The sequence below is a fragment of the Nyctereutes procyonoides genome, unplaced genomic scaffold, assembly GCF_905146905.1.
Source record: "Nyctereutes procyonoides isolate TBG_1078 unplaced genomic scaffold, NYPRO_anot_genome, whole genome shotgun sequence".
Taxonomy (NCBI): domain Eukaryota; kingdom Metazoa; phylum Chordata; class Mammalia; order Carnivora; family Canidae; genus Nyctereutes; species Nyctereutes procyonoides.
In genome coordinates, this window is record NW_026575135.1 from 24234553 (window position 1) to 24252661 (window position 18109).

General features: G+C 39.5%; 2 protein-coding genes across 3 annotated transcripts in view; one reads left to right on the forward strand and one right to left on the reverse strand.

Moving 5' to 3' along the window:
• Positions 1-312: 312 nt before the first annotated feature.
• Positions 313-12333, reverse strand: DNAJA1 (DnaJ heat shock protein family (Hsp40) member A1). Its single transcript, XM_055301789.1, has 9 exons — positions 12190-12333; positions 10908-11049; positions 10593-10770; positions 8703-8807; positions 7818-8045; positions 5752-5866; positions 4430-4545; positions 4084-4184; positions 313-1529 (listed from the first exon to the last, which is right to left on the reverse strand). The coding sequence occupies exons 2-9, from the start codon at positions 11037-11039 to the stop codon at positions 1311-1313; spliced, it is 1194 nt and encodes a 397-aa protein (XP_055157764.1). The 5' UTR covers positions 11040-11049; positions 12190-12333; the 3' UTR covers positions 313-1310.
• A 131-nt stretch (positions 12334-12464) lies between these two features.
• APTX (aprataxin) overlaps positions 12465-18109 on the forward strand; it is a 47286-nt gene continuing 41641 nt past the window's right edge. For both annotated transcript variants that reach the window (XM_055301790.1, XM_055301791.1), the window contains exon 1: positions 12465-12940. The gene's annotated coding sequence lies outside the window, so the exon portion shown is untranslated. The remainder of the gene's footprint in view (positions 12941-18109) is intronic.

The window sequence follows — 18109 nt, forward strand, 5'->3', positions numbered from 1 at the left end:
AGGGGAATTTATGACCTGGGCCCCTTAAAGTTGGAAATATTTAAGCTTTCTGATAACAGCAAAACCAGAATAAACAGGCAAAACTCTCACATTCTTACTCCAGTATTTGTTGAGTTTTAAAAACCCCTTTTGGCTCATTACCCTCACCCACTTTCACTCCCCACACTTGTTAACATTTAACTGTAGTTCAACAGCATTTTGTATTACACATTTAACTAGTTAAATGAGAAACCACCTATTCTACCTTAGTGAAAAACCAGTGCTTTTAATCTACGGGGGAGAAAAAAAAAGCCTGTAGTGACACATTGGAAATGCTTTGTAATCAGTATATTAAGGAGACATTCATACATTTCAATTGCTTAATTCTGATCCCAGATTTAAGCTTGAGAACATGACTTTTAAACATACAATTAAAGCTATTCATCATAATTTGCTATACTACCAACATGAAATTACAATTACTTCGGAGCATAAGTTAAATGGTTTAAAGTAAGCCTGTCACATACCTAGAAGACACCTTCCTGTCTCATACATGCAAATTAACTTCTCCACGTAAATGTCTCTTCACTCTAAGTTACCCTGGCTCCTGAAGTCACTACTCTGAAGTTTATCATGGTCCAAAGAGAAGGAAAAAAAGTAACCAGGACTGATATATATATATATGTATTTTTTTTTAAAAAAAAAGATGGCACAGAAGGGAATGCAATTCTACAAGTGCAAGCCCTCAAGCAGCAGCGTATGATAAACCACTTCTTTAGAGAGGTATCCTTTCTATCACTGATACCACAGGCCAAATTAAATTACATAGCATGCCATCTTCAAGTAACAGTTGAGGCAATAAAATGCAGAGGCATCACAATGAATCCTACTTAACGTAACTACAGACCAACACTTCTCTACAAATTAATAAATTCTTTGTCTGATTGCCAATTAAATACAAGTTTTAACTTCATAGCTTAACAATTAAGGGTCATACACTGAAGTCAATACATACACCTAGCATTTCAGTCTGAACTGTTTCATATACAGAGCTGCAATCAATTACAAGGTATGGCCTAACAAACGCTAGGGGAGATTTTTTAAAAGTAGTTTTTACAGTATTAAACTTATCTTGCACACTGAAGTCATCATACATACAGGGCAAAGTCAGAGCTTTTATATTTGAGTTTATTCTTCATTTAACTTTTAAAACACTACTATAGTTGAATATTAAAACAAAAACAATAGCAAGTAGTGAGCTATGATTATAGTCCTTCACTCATCCACTACTGCATATAAAATGCCAGCAGCAGTGTTATTCACTGGCCCCATTAAGAAGTCTGACACTGAACACCACCCCTAGGATGATGTTCATCATCCTCATATGCTTCCCCATTGTAATGGCGCCGTCTCTCCTGATTGGGATCAAAGTCCACAAGTTCTACCTGGTCCATTTCATCAGTCTCTTCTACTTCCTTCCTCTCAGGTAGGAGTTTTTCCAGCAAAGAAAGTTTATCAGGAGAGAGAAAGCCGTTCTCGGGGAAGTTTACCTGTAAAAAGAAATCTCTACTGTAAGTTCAGTTTGATATACTTCATCATTAGCTTCTTAGAGACGTTATCATTGACCCATTTTCTCCCCAGAAAAAATGGAATGACTATCTGCTAATCCTAAGTTAGAACACGTGTTCTAAAAGGCACAGCATCTATCTAGCTGAACAGAATTTAAAGCATTAAAAAAATAATTATTGAAAAATTGCACTGTGATGATCACCGTTCTAGTCAGCACATGAGAACCCATCCTGAAACACATACTAATTTCTTTTAACAGGTACTTTTTTAAAAGCCGTTTTTCCTCTGAAAAACATTGTTAAAATGTCTATGCTAACCCTAAAGCAATCTATACATTCAATGCACTCCCTATCAAAATACCATCAACTAATAATCATAAAATTTGTGTGGAACTGGAGAAGATCCCAAATAACCAAAGGAACATTGGGGGAAAAAAAAAAAACAAAAAACACCCAAACTGGTGGCATCACAATCCCGTATTTCAAGCTGTAATCATCAAGACAACATGGTACTGGCACAAAAACACACACACAGATGAATAGAACATAACAGAGAACCCAGAAATGAACCCTCAATTCTATCGTCAATACTAATCTTCAAGCAAGATTATCCAATGAAGGTAAAAAGACGGTTTCTTCAACAAATGGTGTTAGGAAAATTGGGCAGCCACATGCAGAAGGATGAAACTAGACCATTTCCTCACACCATACACAAAAATAGACTCAAAATGGATGAAAGACCTAAATGTGAGATAGGAATCCATCAAAATCCTAGAAGAGAACACAGGCAGCAACCTCTGTGACCCTGGCCAAACAGCAACTTGTTACTAGACAGGTCTCCAAAGGCAAGGACAACAAAGGCAAAAATGAACTGTTGGGACTTCAGTAAGATAAAAAGCTTTTGCACAGCAATGGAATAGACAAAACCAAAAGACAACAAAATGGGAGAAGATATTTGTAAATGACATCAGATAAAGAACTAGTATCCAAAACCTATAAAGAACTTACAGACTCAACATCCAATGAATAATCCAATCAAGAAATGGGCAGAGACGAACTTTTCCAAAGACATACAAATTGCCAACACATGAAAAAATGTTCCACATATCACTCAGCATCACGGAAATACAAATCAAAGCTACAATAAGATACCACTTCACACGAGTCAGGATGGCTAAAATTAATAAGTCAGGAAATGACAAGATGTTGGGGAGGATGCAGAGAAAGGGGAACCTTCTTATACTGTTGGTGGGAATGCAAGCTGGTGCAGCCACTCTGGAAAACAGTATGAAGTTCCTCAAGAGGTTGAAAATAGTTACCTTCTGACCCAGCAATTGCACTACTAGGGATCTACCCCAAAGATACAAACGTACTGATCTGAACGGGCACCTGCACCCCAATGTTTATAGAAGACGATAGACGAATGGATAAATATAATGATGTGTGTATTAAATACACACACAAATGGAATACTACTTTGCCATCAAAAAACACCAAAATCTTGCCATTTGCAACAATGGGGATGGAACTACAGAACAGTATGCTAAGTGAAATAACTCAATCAGAGAAACAATCCTATGATCTCACCTGTGGAATTTAAGAAACAAAACAGGATCATAGGGGAAGAGAGGAAAAAATAAACCAACGAAACCAGAGAGGGAGACAAACCATGAAAGACTCTTAATCATAGGAAACAGAGTTGCTGGAGGAACGGGAGTAATTGGGCGATGGACACTAAGGAGGGCATGTGATATAATGAGCATAGGTATTATATAGGACTAATGAGTCACTGATCTCTACCTCTAAAACCAATAATACATATGTTGATGACTTCAATTAAAAAAAAAGGCTGGGATCCCTGGGTGGCGCAGTGGTTTGGCGCCTGTCTTTGGCCCAGGGCACGATCCTGGAGACCCGGGATCGAATCCCACATCGGGTTCCAGTGCATGGAGCCTGCTTCTCCCTCTGCCTGTGTCTCTGCCTCTCTCTCTCTGTGTGACTATCATAAATAATAATAAAAAAAAAAAAAAAAAAAAAAAAAAAAGGCTATTTTTCCTCAAAAAGGCAGTCCTCCTTTGCTCAAGAATGTTTTTTAAAACAAAACTCCCCATTTCTTTAAAACGATAAAAAAAAATACGTATTTTTTTTTTACTTATAGGATTTTGAACTATATATGGTCACAAGAACAGTTATCAAAAATATACACACACAGTTCACTTGGCATCTCCCAAAAATGTTTTTAATGAAAACTATTTATGGGTCAAAGGCAAATATAAAAAAAAAGGGCTGAAGGTTGCTTTACGAATTCACCCTATTAGCAAACCAAGCATGGTAATATTTTGCCAAAAAGCCACAGTAGTTATTTTAAGTGCTTCTGAACTTTAAGATCCCAATTATAGCCTTATATTAGCTCAATTTATTTCTTCCTGGACAAGAGAGACTATCAATTTGATGTACTTTACCATTTGGAAATGTAATTGTCATATTTTAATAAGCTAATCATTCTCCAACATCCCCACAGTACTTTATAGCTTACCTTAAATTCGATGATTAGGCGACCCTTCTCATATGGTCTACGATAAATTGGCATGCCTTCATTTAGCACACACTTGATATCCCCATGCTTGACAATCTGACCTAAAAACATCGAAGTCAAATTTTTCCTTCAAGAGTCACATTTTATGAGGCTTTTATAAAGTACAGAGAAATGTGCTAGCTCACTGACAGGTAATAAATTTATGTGAAGCAATCCCATTACCATTTTAGGGGCTTCCAAAAAGACCCAATATTCTACAATTTCAGCTCAGCTCACAAGACCAATAAATAACTGACCAAGTAAAATATCAGTTTTCTCAGTGCCTTTACCACACTAAGTATCATACCTGGATGAGAGGTGATGACGATGGTTCGGTTGTCAAGAGTAGATATTGGCTTTTGAAAGCCACACAGGGCTTCAACCAGCTGTATATCCATACACATGAAAAGATCTTCTCCTCGTCTGTATCAATGTAAATATGACATACACTTAAATTTTTCAAATCACCAATTATTGGAAGTACCACATCATGATGGCAATTGTTTTCTTAACAAGCAAGGGTATAAATAAGGGTCTCTTTCACTAAGATGTCCTTTCCCTATTCTTGAAACACCCAAGATCTAGAAACACCAAATACACGGACCCTGCTAGCTATTTCCTGGACAAGACTTTAGAATCCTTCCACACATTCTAGGCAGCTTCTACTATTTATCATCCCTGAACTGTCTCATCCCACTCCCTCTTTGTGCTTAAACTTTCTTTTCCAGGGGATCCCTGTGTGGCTCAGCGGTTTAGCGCCTGCCTTTGGCCTAGGGCGCAATCCTGGAATCCCGGGATCGAGTCCCACGTCGAGCTCCCGGCATGGAACCTGCTTCTCCCTCCTCCTGTGTCTCTGCCTCTCTATATCATAAATAAATAAATAAATCTTAAAAAAAAAACTTTCTTTTCCAATTAATATTAGTAAAATATCCAGGGTACTCTCCAAAAAAACCCTCTTGTTGCTTCACCTCAATTAACAGCATCAAAATCCTGACTTTCACCAGCATTTCCCATTGAGACGCTTGTGGGAATGAATGTTCTTTTTCCACTAACAAAAATCAGTTCCTTCAGATAACATTCCCAACAGATTTACTGAAATCCTACTCTTGTCCAATGCCTTAGTTAGTGGACGTTATTTAAACAAATTGTTAATCATTCTTGTGCTTCACTTTAAGTTCATTGTAAACAGTATTACTTCACAGCTACAGAAGACTCATACTAATTTTAGTTTTCTACAAAGTGCTAGTCACTTGTTTACAGTTAAAAACAACCCAATGTATCACAAACTCAGGATCGAAAGAGGCAAAAGTTTTAGGTTATTTCAAGTTAACTGCTTAAACACGGTTTTGGGATGTGTTCCCTAAGCCATTCATTTATATTCATACAAAACATCCTTCAAATTCCAGATTAGGTAATGATTTCCTTAAGTTTAGACAAAACCCAAAATCTGATCCTTTTTGCTTTAGCTTATTGAAACAGTGCTTAACTTTTGAGAAAAGACATTATCATATATAACTCAACTCTCCTGCTGCTCTTCAGGCTGTTTCCAAGTAATGTCTTGAAAGTAAAGAAAAGCTCATTTAAAAAATATGCAAGACTTCAGGTTAAGTAGTTGATAAAAGTTCTTACCGAGTAAAAACAGCATGGTCCTTCTGATCTAAAACAATGATAATATCTCCTGGTTCCAGTCCTGGTTCTTGGTCTCCCTCACCATGGAATGTTATCTTCTGGCCATCTTTCATGCCTAAAAACGAAAGATTTTATACTCCTGTTTAACATCCTACTAAAGCCCAAATCTCAATCTGTTAAATACTGATGTCTGTCTGTTTATGGATCTGGGGGGGGGGGGGGAGCCATGTCTTTGTTTATGCTAAACATACTGAAATGACTACGAATGCCCACGTTACTAGTCTATTTTCTTAATGAATAAAGCAATCACAGTAGTGAACACAAACTCTAGATGCGAAAAGATGAGGCTCCAAATTTCAGAGCTGCTATTTACTACTAGCTGGATTACCCTGGGGAAGCAAGTTGCATAACCTTCCAAAATACCAACTTTCCTAGAGATCTACCTCATCAGGGCTGTCTTGAAAATTAAATAATTTAAAAGGCCCACACTGCCACCAAAACAGCTGACTGGCAAACATTGTGACTATAATTCTTATTTTAATTTCATTACTTACTTACGTCTTTATCTCCTGAACCAATGATCATTGAGGTGACCCCCACAGGTGCAACTTTGTTTTACTCACTGTGGAAAATATTAAACTTCTATATGTAGCCAATACTACAACAAATTCCTAAATACTCAAACTAGATCTAGCAGCTATCAACTCCTAATAGTTCATGTATTATACCTCCCCCAGCAACATATTTTGAAGCAAAATCCCATTCTTACAATTACCTCAGTGTGTACCTCTGAAAAACTAAGAACTTAAACCACAATACCAGTATTATACACTGACAAAATCAAAGTCTTTAAATCATTTGTGAAGCCAAGTAACTATCTTGATAGAGTGGTGAAGCAATTAAACTCAACTAGGTTTTGCTGGTTTTCCCACTATCATAAAGACCATGGGTAAATACAGCAAAATGGCTTCACTTGCCACTAATGCCCTCCCCAAAATATATACTGTTAGTAGGAAGATGAGGTCTTACTGGAGCAAAATAAGTATCAAAATTCTACTAAACATGGGTCGATGAGGGAGTCATGAATCACATGTAAGACTACTACTGCAGGGCCTTAGAGTAAATGTATGTAGTTAATATATAACATTCATATTTTTTTTAATTTATTTATTTATGAGAGAGAGAGAGAGAGAGAGAGAGAGAGGCAGAGACACAGGCAGAGGGAGAAGCAGGCTCCATGCACCAGGAGCCCGATATGGGATTCGATCCCGGGTCTCCAGGATCGTGCCCTGGGCCAAAGGCAGGCGCCAAACCACTGCGCCACCCAGGGATCCCTAACATTCATATTATCAACAGTTCCACCAGTATGCATAGTGGAAATTAAATTCATTAAATTTTAATTTAAATTAATGAAAGTCCAAAGAACATTACCACATATTCATAATCTAAGTTCTTACATAGTAGTTAAGAAATAAAACATGTTCATGAACTTAAGAGGAATTAAGGAAGTATTTTATTGAGACCCCCTGAATTCTTTGCCTAACCCCATTCCCCCATGCTTAATAAATAGGCATATTCCAGGGTGCCTGGCTAGCTGAGTCTGGAGCATGTGACTCTTCATCTCAGGGTTCTAACTTAAAGCCCCAAGCTGGGTGTAGAGATTACTTAAAAATAAAACAAAATCTTCAAAACAGAAAGGTAAGCATATCCCTTAATCTAGCAGTCCCCAAGGAAATTAATAATGTGTGAATACCAATTAAAAAAAAAGTAGACCAAAAAAAAAAAAAAAAAGACAACGTAATGATTTAATAGAAAAGAATTAAGTGTGAAACACCAATCATTTGCTGATGTCAGTGTTATATTAAGTGAGGAGATCCCTGAAGAATTCTCTATAAATATACGAAGGCTTGGGATGAAAAAGCATTTGCTTTGTGGCTAAGAGTTATCTCTGGGTGATAAGATCATACATAAAGCCTACTAAGGATAATTTTTAGTAACTATAAAATACAGTATTAAACTTGCCACAGCACTCAGGAATTCAAAATGACAAAGTGCCTCAGACTCACCTTTGTCAATATGCACTTCTAGAATCTTCTTCTCTCGAACTATCTTCCTTCCGTTGCAGCTTTTACATCTATCTTTAGGACTGATCCGTTCCCCATGGCCCTGGCACTCCATGCACACAGACTGAATTTGCTGAACCATTCCAGGTCCTATCTGATGAATTCTTATTTGCATTCCAGTACCTCGGCAATTGGGACAACATTCGACTGCTCCTTTCTTACCACCTCGGCCTGAACAGTTTAAAAAGAAATGTTTAAATTGAGTATCAGATATAATAACAAAATTTTTAAATGAGTTCTCAAACATTACATTTAGTTTCCAAGATCTGATGGATGCTGTCTACAATTCAGCCTTTTTACATTTGATAAAATATAGCCACCACCAGCTTCAGTTATCTACTGACATTTGACTGTGGTCTTCCCAAAGCACCATTTCAAAATTTTGTTTTAAAAATTGTGCTCTCAAAGCACTATTTTTAGTGCTACTTTACCTGTTAAGATGGAAACATTTAAAAATTTATTCTTTAGATAATAACCTACTTCCGAATAGTTTATTAAAAAGATCAGGTTCTTAGCTAAGAATTAAACAGTTAAATGTCTAAAAAAAGAGGACACTTAAAACCGTCTTACAGGTTCTGAACCATTAGAATAAGTTTGAGAGAGAACAGGAAGTGTTCACCTCTGAATTGGATTGATCCCAACGACATCAAATTAGATTGATCCCAAATGCATTTAAAAACACATGAAAAAGAGTGGTATGTTGCTAATATTTCTCAAGGTGGTAGGTTCAGATTTTCTTCCTACTTGTATTAGGTAGTGTGTTGTCAGTTTTATGTATCTGGAAGAGCTTCAGTTTCATTTTCAGTTATAGGTATTAAAAGACCATACCTTCACATTTATCGCAAATCACATTCTTTTGCAGAGCTAGTTTTCTTGTTGCGCCATTATACAGATCTTCTAAGGTTACTGAGAGCTGATGTACAACATTTTTACCTAAAACAAAACACTGCTCATTAAAAATCTGAGATGCTATTTATATATACGTTCATCCCACTTTAAAAAAAAAAGAGAATGAAAAGATGTATTTCACAGGATACACCTGTTGAGCACCTATTACACAAGATGGTCACACTATCACCTGTGATCCTCAAACTGAAATGTAATTTCAGATGAGGAAAATTGGGTGGACAGTATCTCGCCTAAGGACGCATTTGTGGCTACCTTACAAACTACAGCAGTCAAAAACCTCAACTGCAAAATCACTTGGGAAAACCAATGTTAAATATCAAGTTTCACAATAAATTAATCCAAACTGCATCTCTAATATTCTTTGAATCTTTCACTTCAGTATGGTAATGACGTAGCCAATCACTTCATCCACAAACTCTTTGTCACTAAGTTCCAAGTAAGCAAGATTGGCCAGGGAAGCAGATTTATTTATCCAGTCTCCATAGAAGACTATCAATTCCCACTTCTCTAAAGAGTAGCACACTACACTTACTTTTAGGGCAGCAGTACTTAATCATGCTGTCCAACAGACCTTCCTGCGGTGACAGAAAGGTCTTACATCTGTGATATCTAACACGGTAGCTGCTAATCACATGTGGCTATTTAGAATGTAAATGAGGCTACCACAGAAAAATGTTTTGAATTAATCTAAATTTAAATGTGGCCAATGGCTACAAAGGAGTGCCATATCTCATTTTAAAATGTGAAGTGGAAGGTGGAGATTGCATAAGGATACAAAGGCTACAGAAATGAGGTCATCTGCCAATGGTTAATAAGTTCCTAGTTACTGATTCTTCCAGAGACTTGTATCCACCACAGAACAGTACTGCCTCATGCCCAAGTGAAAAAAGCTCCCTCACTAGTAGCTGGACATGTCTAACGAACACTTTGTTTGCAAAGAAGCGTGCAGCTCCAGTAACTACATCCTTTTGTTCGTAGCTCCACCTTTGGTCCTATATAGTCCCATGAAAAAAAATAAAATAAAATAAAATAAATAAATAAAATAAAATATATTCCCATGTAGTTGATTCTAGCATACTGGAAACTGCCCCTCTTACTTTAGCTTTATAGATTTGAGAATATGGGAAAGAAAATAAAACTTTAGTGTGATTACATATGCTCCATTATCACACCAAAAAACGCACCTTTCATTAATCAAGGTCAAAGTTTGCCAGTCAGTTCCTTAACTACCCGCCCCTAAAAACCACTTGTTTTTCTGTGGGACAAATCACCCAACCTTAGAACAATGAACTTTGACTGCAAATTGTTCTAAGATAAATTCTGTAACTACGTTTCTATTAAACGTTAAAGGCACATATTCTATTAATAAAGCTGAAACAAGATTAAACACCATAAGCTATTTAGAGGCAATAAACTTGGGCTCCATTCCTCATTCTACTAATGCCTTGCTATATATAACCTTGAAAAAATTTAATTTCTGGCTCTGGGGAGAAGGGATCAAATAAGATCTCTAAAAAGGGTTTGAAAAGTATGCCCCTATACTCTATTCCTTCAATTAACGATTGGTAACCTTCCTGAAATCATACATATAAGAGAGCATTACAAGTATTCTCTTTAGGGTAGGATTGGCTTAGCTATTTTTGTCTACATCAATCTCAGTTTAAAAAACTACATCATAAATCAAAGTGGCAGTTTGTTGGTTTGCAACATTATACCAACATGTAAACGTTTCAAATAGAGGATTTCTCAAGAATTTGCTTTCACCACGGGCTACTTTAATTTGCTCCACGTGGACTAGGTTATTCTTACCTCTCCGTTCTCTCTGCATCCTGCCTCCTCCTCCAAAAAACATATCAAAGATGTCCATGGGGGAGCCAAAACCACCACCAGCTCCACCTTCTTTAATTGCCTGTTCTCCTCCTTTGTCATATAATTCCCTTTTCTTTGCATCAGAGAGCACTTCATAAGCTTGAGAAATCTGTTTAAACTGTTTGAAAGAAATTTCACTTTAAAAGGGTTGCAAGGTAGGCAGCGTATTACACATACTCGTCAGATTGTTCTAAGTACTATACAACTGACAAAGAATCACACAGCTACATTTAAAAGTATGACTACATCACTTGCCTTCTCTCCTTCATTTGGATTCTTATCAGGGTGGTACTTCAAGGCCAGTTTTCTGTAAGCCTTTTTCAATTCCTCCTGGGTGGCATTGGGTTTGACCCCCAAAACATCATAGTAAGTGGTTTCTTTCACCATTTTCTACAGCCTAAAATGAAATACAGTTTTAACTTTCACTTGTAAATTTTTAATAGTTAAAATCAGAGTTAAGGCAAAGAAATCTGTTCGTTCCCAAATCTGGTAAAAACAACAACAACAACAAAAAAACCAAAAACCACCTTCCCTAAACTTCACACAAGGTAACAATCAATCCCTTTGGTAACTCAGCCATAGATTCTAATGAACTAAGTATTAGCTAATAATTATCGGGGACTAATTCAAAGGCCTTCCTACAGCAGCTGGGCCCCCCCTCCTCCCCTCCTTCACGGGAAAGCTCCATACTAACGCCACTATTATCTGGATTCTTCCGGTTTCTCTTTCCAGTACTGACAGCCGTAATCAAAAAGAGCACCAATAGGATCAGCTTATTGGTTATTAGATTATCATTGTCTTTGGCAAACCTGATAAACCATACACTCCCTAAATAAAAAACATTTGGGCACTGGGAAGGAGGAGAGGGAGCGGTTTATGAAACTGATTAAGAGCACAAGAAAGCAAGTTCCCCTCCCCCTCCGAAGGATGTTTCTCAATCACAGAACTTCTAGCATCTCCACTTTGACCATCGAATCCCTCTCGCCCCCACAAGCCAGCGTAGCTTCCACGTCGTTTAAAGGTTTTTTTTCCCCGTAACCTAGGCGCAGACCGTTAAGGTTTTCTTTCCCCCACCTTGACCGAAGAGGTGGGAGAACCCCAGCCAGCCCTCAACAAAGGGAAGGAGGAGAGACCGGAGAAGCGGCCGCAGCCTCCGCCCCGCTCCCCCCGCAGCCCCTCGCCGCTGGCTCTTCCCGCGCGTGCGCGCAGGGTCGCCCACCGCCAGCAAGCTGAGGCGGAGGGGACGCGGGGGCGCGCACGGGGCGGGTGGAAAGCCGAAAGCTGCAAGTCCTTGGGGACCTCAGGCCAAACAGCGTGGAGAACGCTTCAGGAAACGCCTCGGGCCCACTCACCGCGTGCCGGAGGCCGGCTGCCGCGGCACACCAGCCCTCCCAAAATGAGAATCGTGGATACAGGAACCGACAACCCTCCCGCCCACGCGGAGCCAACCGCCTCCGACCGCGGCTCCATCCGGCTTCCCCGTGCCAACAATGGCGCCGGCCTTGGGAGGAGGGGAAGCGCGAGGGCCGAAACTCACCGGTGAGAGGGCCGAAGCCGGTGTGGGGGAGCGGCAAGGAGCGCGTTGCTGGGCGCAGCTCGGGCAGCCGCCGCTCCTCCGCGTCTCACCGAGCGTTCTGGAAAGTTCCGCCCGGCGCGCCGCAGCCGTCGCCTTTTGTAGCCGAGTCCAGGCGCGTCACTCCACGGAAGTCCCGCCCCTTTCGCCGCTGCCACCGCCCCGCGGTTACCTCGGCAACGGCGCGGGGGCGCTCGGGCTGGGAGGAGCTGGGCCGAAGGGCCTTGTGGGGGTGGGCTTAAACCTGGGTTCCCAGCGCTCGTGGAACTTTCTGGAGTTCCTTCCTCCGGCCCGCGGGGCCCGGCAGTGCGGAAGTGTCTGGCGGGAGCGGGGATTGCTAAGGAGCTGTGCGGTCCTGGGCCAACTACGAATTCCCAAGTTCGCGGGCCGCTGCCGCCTGTGAGGACAATGAGGGCTTGGGAATCGAGCCCCGTGCAGGAGCTGAGGTGGGAGCAGGAACCTCTCGGAACAAAGCCCTGCCCGGACCTCCTTTCTGCCGGCTCCTCTTTTGCGTCTTTGGGCGTCTGTCATTGGCTCGGTTCCTCAGCCTGAGATTCTGGAAACCCGCCGAGGAAGAAGTGCAGAACAAAGGTGCTTGGGCCTGCTCTGGGCAACCTCACAGTCCTTGGATTTTTGTCTTTTTCACGTGAAGTCCATGGCCTTGTAATCCACCAAATTGCAAGTGGAAGAGCTGTGTGCAAGTCCAGGCGTCTATGTATGTTATTTGCCTTGGTCTTGACTGTGTCTTGCATACACATTGAGTACAGGGAAATGTTTGGAGTGCATTGGTGCAAACCGAGAACCTTGGAGCCCTGGCCTGGCATTCACCCTGTTGGCTAGTGAGGGGCACCAAGAGTGGCTAACGAATCATTTTGTTTGAGCTAAATTTTAGGCTACACCACTCTGTGAACTTGGATTCACAGTCCGCAAAGTGAGTCCTTGTACTTTCAAATGTTGAGGTGGGAGCCATAATGGAAAATGGAATCAGTTACCTTCAAGAATATCAAACAGGAGTGTCTGTCTACCACCAAGAAAGCTGGAGATGCCAAGTAGAGAAACCTGTGTTCACATCACTTAGATTTTAGTGGGGAACCATATATGTCAATGAGCTTAAGGGAACCGTAAAGTACAGGTCAACTGGGGAGACAGTGTATCAAATCTGATGGAATAGGGAAAGGAAAGTCGTTGAGCTGAGTTTTTTTTTTTTTAAGATGTCACTTAAAAATTTAATTAGCATATAGTGTATTATTAGTTTCAGAAGTAGAGTTCAGTGATTCATCGGTTGTACAGAACATTCGGTGCTTGTTACATCATGTGCACTCCTTGATGCCCATCACCCTGTTATCCCATCCCCCCACTTTCCACCCATCCAGCAACCCTCAATTTGTTTCCTATGGTTAAGAGTCTCTTATGGTTTATCTTCCTCTCTAATTATGGCTTATTTTATTTTCCCCTTTTTCCTCTATGCTCCTCTGCTTTGTTTCTTAAATTCCATATATGAACGAAACCATAAAACTGTGTTTCTCTGATTGACATTTTATTTGGCATAATACCCTCTAGCTCCATCCACATCATTGCAAATGGCATTTTTGATGGCTGAGTAGCAGTCCATTGTATATGTATACCACATCTTTATCCATTCATCTGTTGATGAAATCTGGGCTCTTTCCATAGTTTAGCTATTGAGAAATAGCCACTGCTGTTATATAAACATGGGGGTGCAGGTGCTCCTTTGGATCACTACATTTGTATCTTTGGGTGTATACTTAGTAGTGCAATTGGTAGGTCCTAAGGTGGCTCCATTTTTAACTCTCTGAGGAACTGCCATTGAGCTGAGTTTTAAAGGGAGAAAAACATTCACTGCAAAAGAGAAAGCAAAAGGAAGGCTAATGAAAGAATGTGATACTTCTAGGGAATTGTAAGTAAATAGATATTACCATAGCTAAGGGAGTGGGTGGCAGTAGGCTAGGCTTCAGAGCTAGTTGGGGAACAACCTTGTGTATAGCTTGCTAAACTCAATATTTTGAATTTTAACCATTGAAGCATTCTGGTGTGTACCTTTTCAACCTCCCCTCTTTTTTTTTTAAGATTTTATTTATTCATGAGAGACAGAGAGGCAGACATAGGCAGAGAAATGCAGGAGCCTGATGTGGGACTCCATCCCAGGACTCCAAGACCATGCTCTGGGCCGAAGGGAGGCACTAAACCGCTGAGCCATCCAGGGATTCCCAGCCTCACCTCTTTTATTTAAACTGTGCACCCAGTCACACTAAGCTATCTGCAGTTTTCCCAAATGTACTTGTCCACTTCTCTGCTTTCGCTTTGACAGAGAGGCACATAATCTTTACAATATTAGATACTACCTTCTCAACTTATTGCCTCTGGTATAAACTTTGTTTCTTTAACCAAGACTTATTTAAAGTCTAATACTGCCAGGCAGAGCACTGGGGTTGGGTAACATAAAAATCACTGAAATCATGTTCTCTGCCTTCAAGGATCTCACCACACAAAAAAGGATAAGTTGTGTTGTAAATGCTAATACAGGAAGAGTATTGAGATGCTGAGTAGTGGAACCTTGCACCATCCAGATGAGTATCTCAGACCAAGAGTCCAGTAAGTATAAAAATGTGAACAATCAATAGAGAACAATAAAAAATTACAAGTTTATGTGTTTTGAAGCATTTGAAGCATAGTTCTAAAATTCCGACCTCACCATTCTATAAACCTATAAACAAACCTGCATTTGTTAATCTAACATCAGTTAAGCATGTGGAATAAGTGGAATATATCAAAGAACTTCAACTGAGAGTTTCCACAATAAATGTTATGTCCAGTATTTCTTTTTTTAAAATAATTTTTACCATAATTTTAAAAAAAGATTTTATTTATTTATTCATGAGAGGCAGAGAGAGAGAGAGAGAGAGAGGCAGAGACACAGGCAGAGGGAGAAGCAGGCTCCATGCAGGGAGCCCGACATGGGACTCAATCCTGGGACTCCAGGATTACTCCCTGGGCTAAAGGTGGTGCTAAACCCCTGAGCCACCCGGGCTGCCCTTATGTCTAGTATTTCTTAAATATTACTGTATTTAGTGTTTCCTTTTGCTTCAGGAATCCAATTGAAATTCCCAAAACTTTGAGAAATATGGAAGTCAGAATAAAGCTATGAAATGTAATATTAAAAATCCTTTTAAAACCCGCAAGCTGGAGCACCTGGGTGGCTCAGTGGGTTAAGCATCTGTCTTTGGCTCAGGTCATGATGCCAGATTCCTGGGATGGAGTCCTGCCTTGGGCTCCCTGCTCAGTGGTGACTCTGCTTCTCCCTCTCCCTTTGCCCCTTCCCCCTGCTTGTATGGGCTCCCTCATGCTCTCTCTCTCAATAAATAAATAAAATCTTACCCCCCTCCAAAACCTTGCAAGCTAAGTGAACTTCATTCTTTATTAAGAGTACAATAAAGGGTGTAAAAGTTGGTTTTAAAAAAGGAAAACTATGTGCTTATTTGCTTATATGTGTACAGAATATTTCTCAAGGATATCCAACAACTTGAAATACGATTGCCTTAGGGGAGAGGAAGGTGCTGGGGAGAGGAGACATTTCAGAAAACACAGTTTTGTAATTTTGGAATATTTAGCCTATTTGAATGTAGTACTTATTTAAAAAGTTAGACTTAAAAAAGTATAAAATACTTTCTTCCCACTTCAGGCTTTGAACTAGTAATTTGTCACCCTAACAGCAGAATTAGCCTTAAAAAACATTACATATGTTCTAATATTTTTCTTTCATAGAAACCTAATTATGCTAAAAATATGTCCTTTTTGTTTTAATGATTTTATTTGTTTATTCATGAGAGACAGAGAAAGAGAGAGAGAGAGAGGCAGAGACACAGGCAGAAAGAAAAGCAGGCTCCATGCAGGGAGCCTGATGTGTGTCTCGATCCCAGGATTCCAGGATCATGCCCTGGGCTAAAAGCAGGCGCTAAACCACTGAGCCACTCAGGCATCCCTAAAAATATGTCTTGATGAATATTCTAGCTTTTCAGTTAGAGAACTTAGTACCTTTAAACAGTGTTATTTATATAAAATACAAAAAGATTAGCAATAATTTAGCATGTGATTTTTTTTGTTAAGTGGAATCATATACATGCTGTTTGAAACTTATCTCTTTCAGTTAATTTTGTCATCTTACCATGTTAGAATAAATAAATCTACCTTATTTTTAATAGCTTCATAATATATAGTATGCAGGCATTATAATTTATTTGACCATTCCTGTATTGATGAACATTTTGGCAATTTCCAGTGTTTTACAAACAATGCTGCAGAGAATTTCTCAAATACAGCTATAGACACTCATGCCAGTGTTTCTGTAAGATGAACATCAAGAATTGAAGTTGTTGGGTCAATGTAAATGCAGGTTTAAAATTGTAGTAAGTAAGTACCCTTCCCTTTTTTGACTTTTGTGTTTCTTTTTTTCTCTCTTCATTTCCCCTCTTTATTATGCTTAGGCAGCTTTCACCAATACAGCATTATAAACATATTCTCCCGGGTTTTCTTCTAGTTTCATCATTCCATTTTTTTACATTTAAATCTTTATTCCCCTAGAACTGATTTTGGTGTAAATGCTGAGGATTATTTGTAAGTAATTGAGTTTTATTTTTCTTCAAATGGTGAACCAGTTTTTCTGTTTTAATACTCTGTTTTTCCTGACTAATATGAAATGCTATTTTTCTTATATACTGAATTTACATTAAAATGCATTTTAAAAATTATTTTTCAAAGATTTTATTTATTTGAGAGAGAGAGAGAGAGAGAGAGAGAGAGAGAGAGAACACGGACATGAGCAGGGGAAGGCAGAGGGAGAGGGAGAAGCAGACTCCTAGCTGAGCAGGGAGCCTGACACTCCCAGGACCCTGGGATTATGACCTGAACAGAAGGCAGACACTTAACTGACTGAGCCACCCAGGCACCTCTTAAGATGCATTTTAATGTCTTGGGAGGCCTAGGTCCCCTCAGTGTTCCTCCTTTTTACAGTTTTTCCTGGCATTTTCTAGTATGTTTATCTTTCCAGATGAATTTAAGAATACTTCTGACCAATTAACCCTAAATCCTAATGGGATTTGGATTGTGATTACAATTACAGTGCTTTTATATGTCAGTTGGTTTGGGGAGAATTAACATGTCTATCAGGTTGACTCTTCCTATCCGTGAACAAGGTATATTATGCATACAGCTACATATTCCCTTTATTGTGTTTTATAGTTGCTTTTTTTTTTTTTTTTTTAGAATTTATTTATTCATGAGAGACACAGGGGGAGAGAGAGAGGCAGAGACAAAGGCAGAGGGAGAAGCAGGACTCCATGCAGGGAGCCGGATGCAGGACTCCATCCCAGGACTCCAGGATCACGCCCTAGGCGCTAAACTGCTGAGCCACCCAGGGATCCCCTATAGTCGCTCTTTTTTAAAGTCTAGGTCCCGATCATTTCTTCTTGAAGTTGTTACTAAACATTGTCTTTTTGTTATCATGAATGGTCTCTTGTCTTACCATTTATTTTATTTCAGTGGTATGCTTCATAACTTTCCATAACCATGTGACCATATTACAAGTGTCCAAGGAGGTAGCTGGATGGCTAGAGGCATGACAGAAGCCAAGTCATTGGGGCTTGAGCACTATGCTAGTAGTTTGAATTTTATCTTGAAACAATACCGAGAGGATGGTGATATAACCTCTAAGAGCGGACTTTTTTTCTGAGTACCTATCAGGCACTGGGCTAAACTTTCTACAAATATTGTCATATATTAATCCTCACAGCAACTCTTTTTTTATAGATGATTTGATCATACTTACATTTTAGAGCAATCGTTTGGTGCTAATGTGAAAGATGGATTC

What these genes read in the sequence shown, in the direction of transcription:
- DNAJA1 (XM_055301789.1), bottom strand. Translation starts at nt 11,039, where the DNA reads ATGGTGAAAGAAACCACTTACTATGATGTTTTGGGGGTCAAACCCAAT. An exon ending in GATTTGCGATAAATGTGAAG is followed by an intron (nt 8,046 to 8,702) that starts GTATGGTCTTTT and finishes TAAACTGTTCAG; the next exon opens with GCCGAGGTGGTAAGAAAGGA. An exon ending in AGAAGTGCATATTGACAAAG is followed by an intron (nt 5,867 to 7,817) that starts GTGAGTCTGAGG and finishes TTTCGTTTTTAG; the next exon opens with GCATGAAAGATGGCCAGAAG.